The sequence below is a fragment of the Rhinatrema bivittatum genome, chromosome 12 (genome assembly GCF_901001135.1).
Source record: "Rhinatrema bivittatum chromosome 12, aRhiBiv1.1, whole genome shotgun sequence".
Classification (NCBI taxonomy): Eukaryota; Metazoa; Chordata; class Amphibia; order Gymnophiona; family Rhinatrematidae; genus Rhinatrema; species Rhinatrema bivittatum.
The window spans coordinates 5,785,613-5,806,180 of record NC_042626.1 but is presented as its reverse complement, the minus strand read 5'-3'; the positions used below and the strand labels follow the sequence as shown (position 1 = coordinate 5,806,180).

General features: G+C 48.2%; 1 protein-coding gene across 4 annotated transcripts in view; it reads right to left on the bottom strand.

Annotated features, from left to right (window-relative positions):
* Positions 1-7,156: 7,156 nt before the first annotated feature.
* The window catches only part of LOC115074144 (C4b-binding protein alpha chain-like), a 38,546-nt gene continuing 25,134 nt past the window's right edge, over positions 7,157-20,568 (bottom strand). For 3 of the 4 annotated variants that reach the window (XM_029573340.1, XM_029573339.1, XM_029573341.1), the window contains exons 10-13: positions 16,968-17,174; positions 10,833-11,039; positions 9,893-9,936; positions 7,157-9,151 (exon numbers count right to left, since the gene is read on the bottom strand). In XM_029573340.1, coding sequence (XP_029429200.1) covers positions 8,879-9,151; positions 9,893-9,936; positions 10,833-11,039; positions 16,968-17,174 — 731 coding nt within the window. In that variant the 3' untranslated portion in view covers positions 7,157-8,878. The remainder of the gene's footprint in view (positions 9,152-9,892; positions 9,937-10,832; positions 11,040-16,967; positions 17,175-20,568) is intronic. The other variant, XM_029573342.1, reaches the window with a different exon arrangement.

Below are 20,568 nucleotides of genomic sequence, written 5' to 3'. Positions count from 1 at the left end.
TATATGTGTGTTATATGCTATATTTACACACTGTGTTACTTTATTTATTTAGATTTAATATAATGCCTGTAAAAGCAGTATATCCAAGTGGTGCACAAGCCAAAACATACATAGTAAATATAAGTAGTTAAATCATGATTAAATTAAAACAATAAGCAACAAACACGAAAACGATAATGAATCTAAATCTAAATGATGACAAACAGGTTTAAAACTGCCCTGTGTAGCTGACACTAATGGATAATTACATGCCTGAGAGAAAAGTCCCGATGTTCTCGCCTCTCTGATCCTTAATAAATTTGCTTCTTCACGGTTACGTAGGAGAAGAGCATTCCAGAGGGACTCTCGAGTGACCTCGCGTCCGATAGGTGCAGGAGAAGGGAGTTGTAAGAAACCTTTTTGGTAAGAAGGCAGAGTTACATAACATGACATAGTAATGACGGCAGAAAAGATCCAGATGGCCCATCCAGTCTGCCCAGCAAGCTTCTTGTAGTATCTGCCACTCCCTGCGGGAGAATAAGGATTCAGTAGTATGGATTTGAAGGGTGTGAAAAGTTCAACATTAGATTTTTTTACCTAATACCAACAGTGCAGCTTTTGTGAGAAACAGGAGTTACCTCCTCAGATTTTCCCAAATGGTAGGTGACTTTGGCAGCAGTATTTTGGAGCAAATGCTTAATTTGTGCAATGTGTAAACCAATAAAAAGGGAATTACAGTAATCAATTCTTGAGATAATTGGGGAAGGCATTCGATGTTTTCCATCATAGCACTCCAAAAATGGGAGAAGGCGGAAAATGTAGCAGAGGAAGAGAAAAGGACTTTGGGATATAACGTACATAGAGTGGCGGATGCAATATCGACTCGCGTAAAACAGGCGCCCAATCCTGAACGCCGCTCTCCTAACGTGCACCCAGCCACCTCTCCTGTACGTGCCATGCATTATTTAAATGAGGGATCGTGCTAGAAAGGAGGTGCTAGTGATAAATTGTGCGTCCCTAGCGCGTCCATGGCATTGGGTGGCTGTGCAGGGGTTGGGAAAACAGACGCTCAATTAACGGGCATCCGTTTCCCTGACCTGATCACCGGAAACATTGCTTTTTCATCCTGCTTACTTAGTATCGGGATGATACTAAGGAGGAGGAACTGCAGAAAAGCAGTATTTTGGGCTTTTTTGTAGCTTTGTGAGAGTCTATTTTAGTTGGGTCAGAGCGCGTAAAAACACCAGCCTGGGACTGGCATTAAGTTTTCCGTGTTAAAACACGTGCAGTGGGCGCATGGTGATTTTTTGCATTGGGGGTAATAGATAATAGTCTCATCTACATGCATTTACACATGATGAGCGCTATGAGCTCTGTGCTGGTTCGGATGCACGTTTTGGATGCACTAATCCCCTTATTGCATTGGGTGTTAGCCTAGCGTCTCCCAAATGTGCATGCAAGAGCTCATTAGCCTGTGCGCTAGGCTCAGCGTACAATATACCATCGGCCTGAGAGCGTTTAGAGTCGATTAATGCACCCGTGTGCAGACTGCGTCCCTACATCGACGTGGGGCTTAGATGGAGCAGTTGCTTTATGACCGACCCACAAAGGTTCTGATTTTGATGGATGATGTTTAAGTTTATGGGTTTAAAGGTGATGTCCTACTTGATCTAAACAATCATTTAGAGCCATAAGGGAACAGAGTCATTTTTCTGTTGCAGCGTAAACAAAGGGCCTGAAGCCACAGGTCTGGGCTGGGGCCAGAACTGAAGCCTGGGCTGCACCAGTAGACGAGGGTGCAAGGTCTGAATGTTGCGACTCCTACTCAACTTGAAAAGAGCGAGCTGATAAGTAGGAAGTTTTATCAACAAGCCCGATCTCTGTAAGGCATTAAAAAATCAGATAAATAAGCAAGAAGCAAGCAGCGCTCTTACCCAGAAGGACAATGAGGGTGCAACTTGGTTCAGTTTCTCTGGTGTGACTGTGAAGGACCTCTCCAGTCACTGCTTGGATATTTGGAATTGTTTTAGCCAGGAGCTGCCTAATTTGCCGCTCCATTACTGATTAAATAGTGGCACTGCAATTGTTGAGCAAATATATTAACTCCGTCTTGTTGAGAATTGTTTAAATGTCAGGGCGCTTTGCTTTGCTTTGCTGGAGGCTGAAGCACTGAGTGAGGATGTTCTTACGGGAAAGGATTGTATGAGGATGTCCTAAGGTTCTGGCAGCAGCTGCATCCCTTCCTCACAGCAACGCCCGGCACCTTGTACAAGAAGCAGCAGAGCTGAACGGGCTCCCTGCCACTCTTCCAAGCTGTGCTCCGATTGTGTGCACAATACACGACAGAGACTGCAAGGTCACCCAAGTCAGGATACAATCTTGCTTTATTTTCAACTGGCATCATAGAGCAAAAGGGTGAACAGAGCTGCTCCACCAATGAAATGTATTAATTATGGAGCATGATAAGTAAACACATGGGCAAAAGGTCCCTGCCCTAAAGAGCTTACAAGCTGAATACAGCATACCACAGCCTCACTTCTGTTGTCAGGTACGCTTAGTCTTATGGGGAAATAAAGCCTATTTTCAATCATTTGATCCTTTCCGATCCAATTCCAAAAACCAGAATCATGAAGGTCTTATGTACAGATTACAAAATTATATATGTAATCAATATTTTATTTATTTATTAGCTTTTATATATCGACATTTGTGGGTCCATCATGCTGGTTTACAATGTAACTGAAGGAGGAAATTACAAAAGACCAGAGTGGGGGGAGAGGGAGCAGATAGGAAGCGAGAAGGGGCGAGAGAAGAGAGGGAAAAACAGGAAGAGGAGAAAAGGAACAGTACCTGATGGGAAAACAACAGAAGAACAAAATAAGTAGCATTGCAAATTATACACTCAGTAAGGGACTGTGGATAACCTTATATAAATTATACACTCCAAAAAGTATTATATACAATAATAACAAAAAGTATTATATACAAGAGTATACATTATCTTTAACTAGTATAACTATCTATAAAGCTCTCTCTTCTTTCAAAAGGATTCCATGTGTAAAACTGGAAGTCATGTGAGATGCATGTACACGCACTAGCGGCATTTTGTAAGGCTGGAAGTAAGCGACACCCATAGCGTCATGTACGAATGGAAATGAAAAGGAAGCAGTTTAGGGCATTCCGGGATGGGATGTGGTGGTTTGTGCACACGTTAGTATTTTGTAATGGTGTACGCCATATATTCCCCAGCGTATATGCACACTTTTACACTTGCTCACTGAATCGCAGAACTGGAATCGCACTCGTCTTTTGTCTGCAGGTTTTGGATGGGAGGTCTGAGAGAGCTGGTGCTCGTGTGGGTGAACAGATGGAGGCATTGATTACAAGTGCATGCACAAGAATTTCATTAGCAGAGCACATGCCTGGTTTATAAAATGCCTGCCTGCACCCAAACTGCAGGCAATACACACAGGTTACAATTATTTTGCATGTAAAAGCACGTGGCTCCTTGCCCTGAAACATGTGTGTATGTGTGTTTCAGGACAGAGAGATGATCTTGGCACACAGTGGGGTATGTTTTTAAAGTTATGCGCGGGCGTAGATTTGTTCACACAACCCGGCGCGAACAAATCTACGCCTGATTTTATAACATGCGCGCCGAGCCAAGCAGCCTGCCTCCGTTCCCTCCGAGGCCGCTCCGAACTCGGAGCGGCCTCGGAGGGAACTTTTTTCTAGGCCCCCCACCCTTCCCCTACCTAACCAACCCCCCGGCCTTAACTAAATCCCCCCCCCCCCCCCACACCTTTGTTAAGAAAGTTACGCCTGCCCGAGGGTTGCACCTGCCGGCGCGCCATTGCCCAGCCCAGGGGCTGGTTCGGAGGCCTCGGCCATGCCCCCGAATGCCGCGCCGCCCTGACACGCCCCCCAAGCAAAGCCCTGGGACTTACACGCGTCCCGGGGCTTTGTGTGCGCCGGCGGCCTATGCAACATAGGCGTGCCGGCGCGCAAGTCCCCTACGCGTGTAAATACGGCTGGATTTACGCGCCCAGGGCTTTTAAAATCTGCCCCACTGCAGGCGTCATGTTGTATGCACAGACTTCTACACGTTTGTGCTGCTGCAGATGATCCTTCATCTATCTTTATGACCTGAAGCAGTGGGTTACAGGGGCACATCTCTTCCCATCTCTCCTTCCATCTGACACTTTCATTTTTTGCACAAGGTGAGCAGGAATATGCTGACACCATGCCAGGAAAATTCAGCTTATGCTGAATTACTGAAAGAACGTTTCCGAGACTCGCTGGCACAGCCTTCGAATACAATACCCACAGCAGGATGGAAGCAGCAAGCAGAACGCGGCTGCTAAGTGCAGCAAGATGCTCTGAACAGATCCCCGCTGCCAGGGGAAAAGCGGGGTCCCCGTGCGCATTGCGGATGATTGGAGCAGGTTCATGGTAAGCGCAGGCTCCAGGGCCCATGGAAGAGTATTTGGCCCCCTAGCCAAACCTTTGCTCATGCATCCCCCAGGTCGCCCCCAGCACGGGGGCAGTCGTTCCAGCACGGCACTCTTTTCTGTGGCAGCTTTGGCTCTGGCACAGCACCCCCTTTGGCCCTTGCACTGGCTGGATTTCGTCACCCCTAAAAGTTTGGCATACGAGAAGACCAACTTGTTTGCCTAATGGAAGCTCTGGCCCTGGCAGACTCCGAGCCATCACTGATCTAAGAAAGAGAAACTACATGAAAAAAAAGGAGTTTCAGGCTGGAGGGGTCCTGTAACAAAACCTCAAGTGTGCTGCTTGCTTGGTTTTGTGCAATATAAATGTACAGAGGGCCGGAGAAACAGAGAATCTGATAACAGATAAGAACTCTACAGTTGCCCCAATTTCCTTCCTGGTACAATGCCACGTACCCAATTCATTTCTGGCTTTTGCTTCACTTCTTGCTAATAAGGATCCTCTGTGCTTATCCCAGGCTTTACCCCTCACTCCCCCCACAGCTAAGGATCCTCTGTGCTTATCCCAGGCTTTACCCCTCACTCCCCCACAGCTAAGGATCCTCTGTGCTTATCCCAGGCTTTACCCCTCACTCCCTCACAGCTAAGGATCCTCTGTGCTTATCCCAGGCTTTACCCCTCACTCCCCGACAGCTAAGGATCCTCTGTGCTTATCCCAGGCTTTACCCCTCACTCCCCCACAGCTAAGGATCCTCCGTGCTTATCCCAGGCTTTACCCCTCACTCCCTCCCACAGCTAAGGATCCTCTGTACTTATCCCAGGCTTTACCCCTCACTCCCCCACAGCTAAGGATCCTCCGTGCTTATCCCAGGCTTTACCCCTCACTCCCTCCCACAGCTAAGGATCCTCTGTACTTATCCCAGGCTTTACCTCTCACTCCCCCACAGCTAAGGATCCTCTGTGCTTATCCCAGGCTTTACCCCTCACTCCCCGACAGCTAAGGATCCTCTGTGCTTATCCCCGGCTTTACCCCTCACTCCCCCACAGCTAAGGATCCTCCGTGCTTATCCCAGGCTTTACCTCTCACTCCCCCACAGCTAAGGATCCTCCGTGCTTATCCCAGGCTTTACCTCTCACTCCCCCACAGCTAAGGATCCTCTGTGCTTATCCCAGGCTTTACCCCTCACTCCCCCACAGCTAAGGATCCTCTGTGCTTATCCCAGGCTTTACCCCTCACTCCCCCACAGCTAAGGATCCTCTGTGCTTATCCCAGGCTTTACCCCTCACTCCCTCACAGCTAAGGATCCTCTGTGCTTATCCCAGGCTTTACCCCTCACTCCCCGACAGCTAAGGATCCTCTGTGCTTATCCCAGGCTTTACCCCTCACTCCCCCACAGCTAAGGATCCTCCGTGCTTATCCCAGGCTTTACCCCTCACTCCCTCCCACAGCTAAGGATCCTCTGTGCTTATCCCAGGCTTTACCCCTCACTCCCCCACAGCTAAGGATCCTCCGTGCTTATCCCAGGCTTTACCCCTCACTCCCTCCCACAGCTAAGGATCCTCTGTACTTATCCCAGGCTTTACCTCTCACTCCCCCCACAGCTAAGGATCCTCTGTGCTTATCCCAGGCTTTACCCCTCACTCCCCGACAGCTAAGGATCCTCTGTGCTTATCCCCGGCTTTACCCCTCACTCCCCCACAGCTAAGGATCCTCCGTGCTTATCCCAGGCTTTACCTCTCACTCCCCCACAGCTAAGGATCCTCCGTGCTTATCCCAGGCTTTACCTCTCACTCCCCCACAGCTAAGGATCCTCTGTGCTTATCCCAGGCTTTACCCCTCACTCCCCCACAGCTAAGGATCCTCTGTGCTTATCCCAGGCTTTACCCCTCACTCCCCCACAGCTAAGGATCCTCTGTGCTTATCCCAGGCTTTACCCCTCACTCCCCCACAGCTAAGGATCCTCTGTGCTTATCCTGAGCTTTCTTGAATTTCATTACTGTTTTTGCTTCTCTCAGTATTGTGTCTCCTCTCTCCATTAAATACAGGGGTGCACCAGCTCTTACCAGTCCACAGGCTTAAGTGCCTGCCTTGCAGCATTAAAAGTCGAGGAGCAGTTACTCTGAGTCGGTTTATTCAATCTAAGCACAAATGTGGTACAGTGCAAACCAGGGAGCCCAGTTTATTTCTAAAACCCCAAGTTTAGGCTAAGCTATCAGGCACCTCCATGTCACCTAGAAGAGGTAGCTCCAGTCCTGGTTTTACCCTAGGACATGCATGGGACATGCTTTTCAAGACAGGTTCAGCTTCTGCGCAGAGTCATCGGTTCTGTCCAGTCCTCCTGCACAGGTGACACTTAGTGCTGAGACTTTTCAGCCTTCCACAAACCCAGAGGCAGTGTCAAGGTATTTTATTTGCATGACCATGTGTTGCCAAAGTAATTCACTATCCCTCATCCAACAACGGTAAGGGCAGCCTACAAGTGTGTCACCACTGCCATCTGCTGGCTGGGTTCTGTATATTTTATCAATCAGCAGCTGTTAAGAAGGTAAGAAGTGTCATTCTGAGTCAGAGCAGTGGCCCATTAACCTCAGTATCCTGTCTTTGACAGTATCGAAGCCAGGTCACCTGCAAGAAACTGGCAGCTCCATGCCAGACCACATCTGTTATCTTTCAGAGTCAAGAATTACATAATAGTGGTGTAACGTGTAAAGATAAGAAGAACAAAGAGAGACCAGTATGAAAGTATTATGTTTCTCAAATAATAATAGGTATACTGGGCAAGTCTATGCAAAGAGTACTCTTATTGTAAACAACTACCCAGGATAATATTCATTAAAATGGCAAGAAGGGTATAATCAATGCACATAACCATAAAAATGAAGGAAGCCCAGAAAATAGAGGGCAACCAGGAATCAGCAGAAGGACTCATACTGTGTTGGACCAATAAAGAATCCCTACTTTCACCGATCACCCCATTCTCTCCTGCTTTCCCTCAGACTGTGTTGTGCATATATAATTTGGGACAAGTTATAAAAGTGTTGCAAAGCATAAGACATGTTCTGCTCATAGGCAGAAGTGGGCCTAGGCAGATCCATGCCTTGTTGCTCATTCCCAGATCTGCAACTTGGAAAAGAAGTATCCACATCTGAAAGAGGAGGGCTGCTGTTGCAGGGAGGGGAAGATAAACCATCATTAAATAATGGAACCTGTTCACATCAATGAATCATTTTGGGCTGCATAAGGTGTGCTAGGCCCATAATGAGCTGTCAGAACCTTGTTCACGTCGTTCTTTATTCTCCGTCAGGTATAAGAGTTTTGAGTGTCAGCGATTAACTCCTCCCCCGCCCCTGTGTAGTATGGGCCTGAATCATCAGCAGTGAAAATAAAGAAATAAGTTTTGCAGAATGGAAAACATCCTCCATGCATCAGGGGTGGACTGCAGGAAACCTTGGGCCTGAGGAAGAGGGGTGAGGATGCACCCAGCCTCCTCCTTTCCCGTGACCCAAGAGAGCCCTGCGTCTTTAAGGGACAAGTCTGCCTTGATCTAAGCCGGCCACAAGGGCAAAGCCCATCGACCCCTGTTGCCTGGAAATATTCCTACCTGAAACACTTATTATTGATCTCACACCAGAGAAGGGTGGCGAGCAGGAGGCAGGCCAACCTTGCAGTTTTCAAAGCGATGTGAGCAGGCAGAAAGCGTGGCCCCTGGTGAAGTGGCTGCCCACAAATCAGTGCCTAGGTTTCACGTTGAGGAAAGGTCTTCCCCAGAGGCAGCTTTTGGAAATAACACACACAGACTAAATCTCATATCTCCACCCGTTACTTTCACTGAGAAAAGCAGGCGGAAACGCACAGCTGGAAAGTGCGCAGAAACACAGACTTCTGCTTCGAAAACTGGTGCCAGGCTGGGGCAGCTTGAAAGTTCAGACAATACAGAAACATCTTTCTTTCTCCCACCCCACGTCCAAGCATGGTGGGGCGGCTGAAAGTGTGGCTGTAGCTGATCAAATGGTTTATTGCTCAGATCTAGAAGCCGCTGCCTGATGGAAGTAGGATGCATTACTCTGCAATAAAAAGCAGCGTACAGTGGCAGAACAGAAAGACGGAGGAGCGCAGGAGAGGGTCCTTGTCTGCCACAGAAATTCCATCACTCCCGGGATTAATCACTTCCTGCGAGCTTCACCGCCTCTTACCACTTTCACAATACAGGGGGCACTGGCCCATTGTTGCTCTTCTCTGTTCTCCTCTCTTTTATTCCAAGTAATTTTACTTTGCAACGATAAGTGTGAGCCTCCTTACTTCTGCCAGGGGCCTACATGGAGACTGCTCGCTTACCTTCTATCGGTTTCCCACTGCCCTTTCCTCACTGGCACCTGAACGGGCTGTGGGTTTGACTGCAATAAGTGAGGGGGTGAAAGGAGATTAAAGCTGAAATCAAAATACAGACTCAGAGACGAAGAGCGTGCAAGTCCTGCGGGAGCATCTTCACTGCTCCGGCGATCAATCTGTAGCTGGCAGCGCCGGCACAGCTGCGGCAGACGCGCTGGTTACACTGCAGCTTTGAAGCTTGTTCATTTCTAGCTGCAGTTTTCTGGATTTCCAAACACAATTTCCTCATCTCCAAGATTGTCTTATAGTTTTCAGGTTCTTCTCCCACACAGAACTGCTCTGCTCTCTTTTCCACCGCCTCACACAGCCCGGCAAATCCACCTGGAACTTTCTAACGCAGAAAATACAAAAACCACAGGAAGCAAAGTCTGAGGGGGGGCTTGTATTACAAACTCTTTAAGCCCTATAGCCAGCAAAGCTTCCAGGAGGATTACACTGTCACTCCCGCAGAACGAGCCAGCTCTGGCTTTACCGCCCCGGCCTCCCACCATGAATCCTGATTTTCTCAATAGACTCCCCATGCATGGAGGGTGGGGGCAGGGAATGAGGTGGATTTACCAACAGGTAGAGTAGGGGAAGGTGCAGAGTCTTCAGGAGGGGCAGGCGGGCCGGGTATCAGCAAAGTGTTATTGGTGAAGGTGGAAGATGTTAGTTATAGGTTTTCAGAAGTGTTTCCAGCATTGGGAGCTTAAACCAGCTGCGGAAAGGGAAGATGGGCTAGGAGGCTGGCAGACATATTTCCTTCCCATGGTTCTGGCACTGCCAGGACGAGACCAAAAATAGTTTAATAGAAAGCAGTCTCTAGCTGAGGAATGTTCACCAACGTTTAAATTCTTTTCTTATAATTTATCTTGTAGGTTTTTTTCCACACAACACAAATTGTGAGATCATCCTGTCCCTCCTGACATTTCCTGAAGGCTTGATGTGGATAGGACTCCAAACCCAAAGGTTATTAGGAGACAGCAGACAGACGGGTCAGGCTATCCTTCGGTAATCAGAGCAGAACCGAATCCAAGGAAAGGCATTCGCATGAGAGGAATAGAAGAAACCTGACGGTATAAAAGGTACTTACCTCACACTCCCTGGCACTGCCTTCAGGAGGAGATGTTGTAGGACCTGCAGCAGACCAAGTAACTTCCAATTAGTGCCTCTCAGAGGGCAGGAAAACTGCAGTCATCACTAGGCTCTTCACACAGTCTAACGTCTAATCTCTCCCGGTCCTAGTCATCCTGCCCCTGCTATTCCTGACTGCTGGTGCAGAATACCCAGCACTGAACCAGCTCTTCTGCAAAACGTTAACCACCTGCTTTGTGCCAATCCATTCTTCTCAACGTGGGAGCTGCTGTAACAAGAGGGAGTGATGGGCATGGAGTAAGGGTGAGAGCTAGAAGCCCGACTCAGGACGCATGGTTGCAAGGTCTCAGCAGCAGCTCCTGCCCCAGGACCACCCCTGCGACGCTGGGCAGGGGATACTTACAAACGAAGGCTTATGGTGCTGACTGGGCTGGAAGCACCACATCCATGCATCTGCCACACTTTCAATGATGTGGCTCCTGCATCTGACCCCCTCGCAGCCTCATGCCATGACCTCTTGTGACCCCCAACCACCCCTCTCCCGGGTTTGATGACTGCAAACCAGTCTGGTTTTCAGGATTTTCACAATGAAAATGCATGAAATATAACAGCACAGAAGTGAGGCAAGGCATGCAAATCTCTCTCATGCATATTCATTGTGGACATTCTGAAAACCAGACTGATTGACGGTCCTCGAACACCAGATGTGGGGGATCTGGTTCTACCTTTAAGGGAAGTGAATGCCTCTCTCATAGATCCATCAGGGTAGATATATTTAGCTTTATAAGTAGACCCTGCACCTGGCCTGTCACAGATTAGTCTTGTGCTAATTATTCTGATACTAGCATTTGTTTTCCAATTCTCTCTCATGTATGTGTATTGTATTTCAATTACCAAGACAAAAATATTTACAGAACTGAGAATGCAAGATTATTCACCTTTAACAGCTTCACAAGTGGGTATGGCCGGCTCCCAACTTAACTGAGGCGTGCACTGAATGGTACGTGCACCTCTCCTGCTGTAACCAGGATTACATTCAAATGAGACAGATTCATAGACCTTAGACTTAGAGTCTAATCCTGGGGGAACCAAGTTCTCATTTCTGTGAGTTATGTACCCATGCTCAACTTCTGGCTCAGGACAACCTTCGGAAAAGAATATTAAAAAAAAAATCTTCATTTGTATTTCTATAGCATCTTTCACCTGAACAGCATCCCAAGTTCCTTGGCAGTCTGCTGTTTCAAAGGCAAGCATGCAGCCATGTCTGGGGTGGAGTTTTCTGGAACCTAATACCATTAAGGTTTCTAAAAGAGAGAGGGAACAATGGAGAAATTACTTACCTGATACTTTCATTTTCCTTAGTGTAGACAGATGGACTCAGGACCAGTGGGTTTACGCTCCCCTGCCAGCAGACGGAGACGGAGCAACCTAACTTCACAGTATATATAGTCCTGCAGTGACCCCAGCCTGAAAAGGGGTCACTGCAGGACTATATATACTGCAGGACTATATATATATATATATATATACACACATTGTAGGACTATAATATACTGCAGGATTGCAGGCTGCAGGACTATATATACTATACTATATATATATATATATATATATACTATACTATATATACTGCAGGACTATACATCGTAAGGGCAAAGAGCCGACGGCCCTTTGTCCTTACAATGTCACAGGGGCTACCGCTGGCATTGGTCGACCCCAGTGACATAGTAAGGGCAAAGGGCCATCGGCGCCATTTTGATTGCTGGCAACCGACGGCCCAAGTCCAGGAGATTGCTCCTGGAGCCCCGTTGGACCACCAGGGACTTATGGCAGGTCTTGGGGGGGGGTCAGGGGGGTGGGGGATTATAGTAAATTAATTTGGAAGGTCGGGGGGGGGGGGGGGTTTGTTTGGGGGAAAAAAAGTGCGTCTTATGGAGCGAAAAATACGGTAATTTCTCCGTTTCCTAGCGTATAGACAGATAGTCTCAGGACCAGTGGGATGTACCAAAGCTCCCGAACTGGGTGGGAAGCTGCCTGCAGTCCAGACAACACCGCACATGCAAAGGCTGCGTCCTCCCGGGCCTGCACATCCAGACGATAAAACCTGGAAAAACGTGTGTAAGGAGGACCCGGTCGCAGCTCGGCAGATCTCGACGGGAGTCAACAATCGAACTTCCGCCCATGACACTGCCTGCGCCACCATGAAATGAGCCCTAACCCAAGTAGGCAATGGCTTTTCAGCATCCACATATGTAGGCATGACTACCTCCTTAATCCAGCGAGCTAGGATAGCCCATGAAGCTGGAGCGCCCTGCCTATTCCCATCATGGAGAACAAACAGGTTATCCATCTTTCAAAAAGGTTCAGAAACCTCAAGATACTGCTCAAGTCTCCTGACATCCAAGGAGCACAAGAGGCGATGCTCCTCCGCATCCCTGGCCTGCAGCACAGAAATTCGACGTGCGGAACATAACACCACCAGGAACACAATCTTCAAAGTCAATAATGGTAAGCAAAGGCTGCACCTTGCAGTTTTTTTCTAACTATTTTTCTCATTTTATCAATGTTTCCCTTTTGAAAGTTTAGCGCTAGACCCATGGATTTACTTACTGTCCCCCCCTTCCTGTCATTAATTCAGATTTGATCATATTTGCCAAGCGGCCCCACCACTGTTACCTCTCTCACCAAATCCTGTGCTCCACTGAGAATTAGATCTAAAATTGCTCCCTCTCTCGTCGGTTCCTGAACCAATTGCTCCATAAAGCTATCATTTATTCCATCCAGGAACTTTATCTCTCTAGCGTGTCCTAATGTTACACTTACCCAGTCAATACTGGGGTAATTGAAATCTCCCATTGTTATTGCACAACCAGTTTGGTTAGCTTCCCTAATTTCTCTTAGCATTTCACTGTCCGTCTCACCATCTTGACCAGGTGGACGGTAGTATACCCCTATCACTATAGTCTTCCCCAACACACAAGGGATTTCTACCCATAAAGATTTGATTGAGCATTTAGTCTCTTGCAGGATCTTTAACCTGTTGGACTCTATGCCATCCTGGACATAAAGCACCACACCTCCTCCCGAGTGCTCCTCTCTGTCATTGCAATATAATTTGTACCCCGGTATAGCACTGTACCATTGATTATCCTCTTTCCACCATGTCTCTGAGATGCCAATTAAGTCGATGTCATCATTCACTGCTATACATTCTAATTCTCCCATCTTACTTCTTAGACTTCTGGCATTAGCATACAAACATTTCAAAGTGTGGTTTTTGTTTGTATTTACATTCTGCTTTTCAGTTAGCAGGGTTAAATTGGAAACTTTTAGCTCAGGTGAGTTTTTAATTATAGGCACTTGGACTACTTTTCTTATTATTTCTTATTATTGAAAACTCTCTGTTTGGATGCCCTAACTTCATTAGTATCCTTTGAAGATACTTCCCTCCGAACCAATCATTGCTGAGCGACTGTTGGCTTTCCCCTTTGTTCTAGTTTAAAAGCTGCTCTATCTCCTTTTTAAAGGTTAACGCCAGCAGTCTGGTTTCACCCTTGTTAAGGTGAAGCCCATCCCTTTGGAAAAGACTCCCCCTTCCCCAAAAGATTTCCCAGCTCCTTACAAAACTGAATCCCTCTTCCTTGTACTATCGTCTCATCCATGCATTGAGACTCCGGCGCTCTGCTCTGGGGACCTGCGTGTGGAACAGGGAGCATTTCAGAGAATGCTACCCTGGAGGTTCTGGATTCCAGCTTTCTACCTAAGAGCTAAATTTGGCTTCCAGAACCTCCCTCCCATATTTTCCTATGTCATTGGTGCCCACATGTACCATGACAGCTGGCTCCTCCCCAGTACCATCTAAAATCCTATCTAGGTGATGCGTGAGGTCCGCCACCTTTGTCCTGAGAAATACTGCAAAATTCCACTGTATATCCTTCTCATATCACCTCCAGGACCTACCAGTCTGATGTGATCTCAACTCACCTCTGAAAAAAGAGAGAGAGAGAAATGTCCCCTATCTTTTTCCCCGAAGGTGGGTCGACAAACCTTCAATGGATGGTACGGGAGTGTCCACAACCTGAGCATGCGCCTCATCTGTTGCAAATGCCTGGATCCTGCAGCACAACCTCTCATGATAAGGAGGCGCTGCACCTGTCTCTTATCTTCTGGTAAATGAAGAACTGGAAATTCATTCCACTTACTGGCCAGGTTCTCCGACTCGTCAAAGAGTGAGCCGTTAAAAGGCAATTCGGTGAGATTAGCCTTGGAGGTCGCATTGGCCAACCAATATCTCAACTATATTTGGCGCCTGGCAACCACAAATGAAGTCATCCATGTGGACAAGGTGTTGACCAAGGCACAGCCTGCATCAGCCAAAAAGGCAGCAGCTGGTACCTTAACAGTGCTAGGATTTACGCCAGAGTCAGCAGCTTCCTGGAGAGAAGCAAACAAGAGCGAGCCACCAAGGAACAACATGAAGCGATGCAAGGACAGTGCCACAGCTTCAGACGCCTGCTCAAGGCTAGTCTCAATCTTGCTAACATGGGAATCCTAAAAGACCTTTCCCCCTTTCAAGGGAATAGTGGTCCACTTGGAGACTGCACACACAAGTGTATCTACTTTAGAAAATGGAAGCATGCCCTCACCACTGAATCCAGAGGGTATAGGCCTTCCAAAATCCAACCTCTTTGGGACGCCGCACTCAAGCTTAATCAATTCTAGAATGGCCTCCAACATGGGGAAAACACAGGAGGCTTTACTCAAGGGAAACCAAACTAGGAATTCCCCTTGGCTCAGAAATGGAATCTGCCCTAGGAGCTCCAAGCATCATCAAGGTCTGGGAAAAAAGACAAAGCTGGCATTTCATCTCTATGAAAGAACCATCACATAGTTTTATACAGCTCCAATCCTAGGGGGTCCACATCCTCAATAGAGGCAGGACCGGTGTCATCCACCAAGCCAGCCTGAGCTCCAGCCAGAGGACCCACTGCCGCTTGAAGGGCACCGCTGTCCTGAAAAAAGGTAGAAACATCCAGACCGAGAGGCATCTGAGGGCTACTTACTGAGCCACCTTCCCCTGCCGAGGAACAGTTAGAGGAGGGCCAGGGTCAGGCGCCCCAGCTGAGACGTCTTCAACAGACCACAACTGACTGGGAAGAACCAGGTTTAGCCAAAAACAAACAGAGGAAGACAAGACGCTCTGAGCCTCCAAGCAGCGCTGGTAGAAAGCAGCGGGCACTCCAGGAAGGAGAGGCCCAAAAAGAACAGGCAGTGCAAGGATAAGGCGCTTAGACTTCTGAGGCACAGGCGCTATCATGGCCAACAATGCACTCAGCAGCGGCTGGAGGCACAAGTCTAGCTACTTTTTGCCTTTGTTTTTCTGATATATGAGCTCAACTAGGCATCCAACAAAATTATGCGCTCGATACTTGCACGCGCGCACACCTCAGCATTCAACTGTACGCCCAAAAATTATGTGGCCAAGACATGTGTGCACACCTAGGTGCTCACCCAGTCAACCCAAAAGAAAGTGCACAAAAAACTCCAAGCGCACAGTGCCACTTGAGCGCTGACGGAAGCGTGCGGCCACTAGGCGGAGCTTAACGTGGGCGTTCAAAATTCAAAGCTTTACTGTGTGCCGAAAAACTGGGCACACAACTGGATGCACAGCGAGACGCACATGCCGGACTGACAAGCCAGTAGTGGGCAGCCTCCGAAAGCTCGCGAAAACCACACTGCATGCGGCGAAAAGCCTCAGAGTGGGGCCTGCTCAACCCGCCAGGCTGCCCACGTCCCTCAACCTCCCACGGAGCGGGATGAATGTCAGAACGGCACACTGAGCTCGAAGACCGAGTGGGAGAAGGAAGCCCTATACAGTAAGACCTCGCGCTCAGTCTCTGTATATATCCTTTTTTTTTTTTTTAAACTTACTGGAGCTCAGCCTTACACCGGCTGCGGGGGGAGAGGGCAATTGCCATCACTGCCGCGCTCGGCTTCCTGCACCCGCTGTCTTTCAGCTGCTCAAGCAGCTAAGTCCATGCTGGCAAAACCGGCTACCAGACCAAGGCAGACCTCCGAGGGACCACGGAAATCACCTCAGGAATTGTCAACTGGGGGAGGGACTTTTAGGTATCACCGCAGGAGAGCAGGGTTTTCGTTTCCTGAATTTAGATTTCTTCTTCCAAAAAACTCGAAGCAATCCCCATAGGGAGATGCATGACCATCATCTGCTGGAGACGGAGAATACTGGCAGGCTGGGGTCACTGCAGGGTTATATATACTGCGAGGTCAGCTTGCTCCATCTCAGTCTGCTGGCAGGGGAGCATAAACCCACTGGTCCTGAGTCCATCTGTCTACATGCTAGGAAATACTATTTTGTTACCCTCAGTCCCCACTGCAGTTCCTGCCCAGTCAGCATTCTCCTCCACCTTTACTTCATTTCATGCGATTGTGTATATTACACGAGGCGACAGAGGTGGGGTCTCTGGCAGTCCCGGATTTAGGCACAGCTTACTGCCTGGGGCAGCAAATTTTGAAGGCGCCAGCTATCCAGGCCGAAAAGGAGCCTGCTTCTGCTTGCCTTAGGGCCACGTGCCGGCACATCTTCAAAAGGGCACTGCCAGGGCGCTATGCCTATGAGCGGCAAAGTCTTAAGTGCAGCTTTGGGCACTGGAAAACATCTTGGTAAGTTTGTGCCAGTTTTTTTGGGAGCAGACCAAATCAGTCGAACAGAAATAGAGCAGCACAGGGCACCCCTGCTTCACTCCACTACCGTTGCGCGGTGGGGAGGAGTCAGACAATTAAACAGCTTGGATACAGGAAGGCAAATCTTTAGCCCCTGAGTTACACACAGGTAAAATCTTTTGAAAACTGCCCTCAAACCGAAGAAAAAGTGATCAAAATGTAGCCAAGATTGGAAAGAGGCAAAAGCTTTCTCCAGCGCAGACACACGGTGGGTCCTTGGAAGTGAGGCAGCTCCGTGCCCGGTGCAGGCAGACAGTAATGCAGACTCCTGCTCGCTGCTGGTCATTAGCGTTGACCTCACAACGCCCAATGGTACCACTTGGACTTACTTTCCACGCAGGTAGGCACGGATGGATGCCACTTCAGGTCGCTGCCACAGACGATCTCTCCGCTGCCTTCCATGACATGAGGTGGATTGCATTGAAGGGTAACGCTGGCATTCACTTCATATCCAATCTCCCATCCGGATTTAAAAGCTTCCGATTTCCCCCGTCTCACCTGCCCGTACTCTAACGCTGGCTCAGTACAACTTTCCCCTGCAAATGCAAAGGAAAACAGGTTGAGAAATCGTTTTGTTATGAGAAGCATTTTCCCCACAGGAATCCGCTCTGGGAAAGCTGCCTCCCTCCCGTACGTGTTTCCAAGGTCAGATTTAGGTTCAGGGAGGAAAATACAGTAACTCAGGGAGGTTGCATTTTCAACACTATGCAGCTTATTTTTCGTTTCTTTTTCCCCTGCATAAAAAGTAAGTTCAACTACTGCAGCTACTTTTTCCCTTGGCAATAATCAAAGTAACATTTTGCTTAGATTACTGGAGTAGAAAGTACCCATGGTATTTGCTCTCACGCTGGCAGTTTGAAAATCCATAGACAAATCTCTAAGACCTTTTTCTGCTGTCTGTTCCTTGCTTGCTTAAAATCACCAGAAACTGTGACCAAATAAACTGACTTATAGGGGCAGTTCTGCTCTGCTTCATCGGGTGCTGCAAAACCCAGAAACCGGATCTGTTCAACCATAGAAAAAAGGGTTGCACCAACATAAGTTCAAAATTTGTAAGTAAAGCCAGTGTTGAAGACTTAATTATAGGAACTGCTGCTAATTCAGCTTCTTTGTGGGGGGTTTCTTTTTTTTTTGCTCTGCTTCAGGATCACACCACTTCCCTCCTTCCTGCAGAATACAAAAGGACTGGATTAAGGAGGAGGCTTAGCTGTTCTCTGCTTTGTCTGCTCCAGGCTCACCCTGTCCCCTCTTCTTCCATGTAGGCTGCAGGTTGGGAGAAGCTGAAGCAGAACCAAGCTCTGTTCCAGATCATTCCCCCACAAATTAAGGCCTGGTGATCGGTAAAGCCTGGGAGAAGCACAGAGGATCCTGAGCTGTGGGGGAGTGAGGGGTAAAGCCTGGGATAAGCACAGAGGATCCTGAGCTGTGGGGGAGTGAGGGGTAAAGCCTGGGATAAGCACAGAGGATCCTTAGCTGTGGGAGGGAGTGAGGGGTAAAACCTGGGATAAGCACAGAGGATCCTTAGCTGTGGGAGTGAGTGAGGGGTAAAGCCTGGAATAAACACAGAGGATACTTAGCTGTGGGGGAGTGAGAGGTAAAGCCTGGGATAAGCACAGAGGATCCTGAGCTGTGGGGGAGTGAGAGGTAAAACCTGGGATAAGCACAGAGGATACTTAGCTGTGAAGGAGTGAGGGGTAAAGCCTGGGATAAGCACAGAGGATCCTTAGCTGTGGGGGAGTGAGAGGTAAAGCCTGGGATAAGCACAGAGGATCCTGAGCTGTGGGGGAGTGAGAGGTAAAGCCTGGGATAAGCACAGAGGATCCTTAGCTGTGGGAGGGAGTGAGGGGTAAAGCCTGGGATAAGCACAGAGGATACTTAGCTGTGAAGGAGTGAGGGGTAAAGCCTGGGATAAGCACAGAGGATCCTTAGCTGTGGGAGGGAGTGAGGGGTAAAGCCTGGGATAAGCACAGAGGATCCTTAGCTGTGAAGGAGTGAGGGGTAAAGCCTGGGATAAGCACAGAGGATCCTTAGCTGTGGGGGAGTGAGAGGTAAAGCCTGGGATAAGCACAGAGGATCCTTAGCTGTGAAGGAGTGAGGGGTAAAGCCTGGGATAAGCACAGAGGATCCTTAGCTGTGGGGGAGTGAGAGGTAAAGCCTGGGATAAGCACAGAGGATACTTAGCTGTGAAGGAGTGAGGGGTAAAGCCTGGGATAAGCACAGAGGATCCTTAGCTGTGGGGGAGTGAGAGGTAAAGCCTGGGATAAGCACAGAGGATCCTTAGCTGTGAAGGAGTGAGGGGTAAAGCCTGGGATAAGCACAGAGGATCCTTAGCTGTGGGGGAGTGAGAGGTAAAGCCTGGGATAAGCACAGAGGATCCTTAGCTGTGGGGGAGTGAGAGGTAAAGCCTGGGATAAGCACAGAGGATCCTTAGCTGTGGGGGAGTGAGGGGTAAAGCCAGGGATAAGCACAGAGGATCCTTAGCTGTGAAGGAGTGAGGGGTAAAGCCTGGGATAAGCACAGAGGATCCTTGGCTGTGGGGGAGTGAGGGGTAAAGCCTGGGATAAGCACAGAGGATCCTTAGCTGTGGGGGAGTGAGGGGTAAAGCCTGGGATAAGCACAGAGGATCCTTAGCTGTGGGGGAGTGAGAGGTAAAGCTTGGGATAAGCACAGAGGGTGACAGGGAAGAAGCAGGATGAGAGGCAAAGGAAGGCAGATGAGAGTTGTGAAGTGGGGTGAGTACAGCGGGTGGAAATGGGGAAGGAGGGAGAGAGGTGAAAGTGGAAAATGGCAAGCTGGTAGATATGTGAGAAGGAGACTGAGGACTGGAGGTTAAAGAGGGAGAGAAATCGAGTGACATTTAGCTTTGATTGCCTGGAGAGACAAAGAAAAGAGAAATGGAGAGAAAATATGAAAGGAAAGTCAATTGTAGAGAGAGATAAATGGAAAAAGACAGGACAGGAGAGAGAAAATGGAAAGGAGACCCTGGGAAAGAACTTGGGGAGAAAACTGAAAAGACAGACCAGGACCAACTCAATTAAAAAAATAAAATGCCCAAGCAAAGATAGAAAAAGAAACATTTTAGTTTCAGTTTTTAGATATGAGAATTTGTCAACTTTGGGAATGTTCATGTCTTGGTTTTTTTTTGCTCAATATAGGCAGAAATGCATTTCTGTTTCTCTTTCTCTGGTGTTGCACTGCTCCTAGTCTGGCTTTTTAGTTTTCATTTTCCATTGCTGTCTGTCTTTTTCTGTTTCTAATTTGTGGGCCCCAGGGTGGACTGCAGGAAAATATCAGCCCGGGCGATTTTTTTCAAGACCGGACCACAAGTTAAGTGTCAGAGTCCCTTGAGCATTTTCCCTGCAGCAGGTGTTTCAACAGTTCCCAAAAGCACAGTAAACTGACCCTTCATAGATACAGCATGTGACCTGGAGTCGGGCAAAACTGAGCCAAAAAATCTCCAACATAAATGGCAGCTTTTTCCTAAATAACTAAGTAGTAGAGCACACCCTAGACCAGGGGTGAGCAAACGGAGCTGTGTGCCCTCCGCCCATAAGTCTGGTTACATCTCTCATAATTATATCTTGGATTTCCGGTCTCTTGCCAGCCAATCAGCTTTTGAACCAGTTGCCAAGTAATGTGACAACCACATGCCAGGCAGTGTCAGACACACACACAGTCTCTCAGGCACAAAGATGCTCACACACACACACTCTTGCTCACAGTGTATGGGTATGTCAGAGAGAAAGTGTGTGAATGGGGGCTGTGTCAGGGAGAAAGACTCCCCCACACACTCTCTCTCTCTCTGAAACACACATTCTGTCATTGTGCTGCTGCTCATATGCTCACACTGTGAGTACCCCTGCTCCAGTATTGCCACATAATTATCTAAAAGGTTTTACTTGCTCACAGTGTATGGGTATGTCAGAGAGA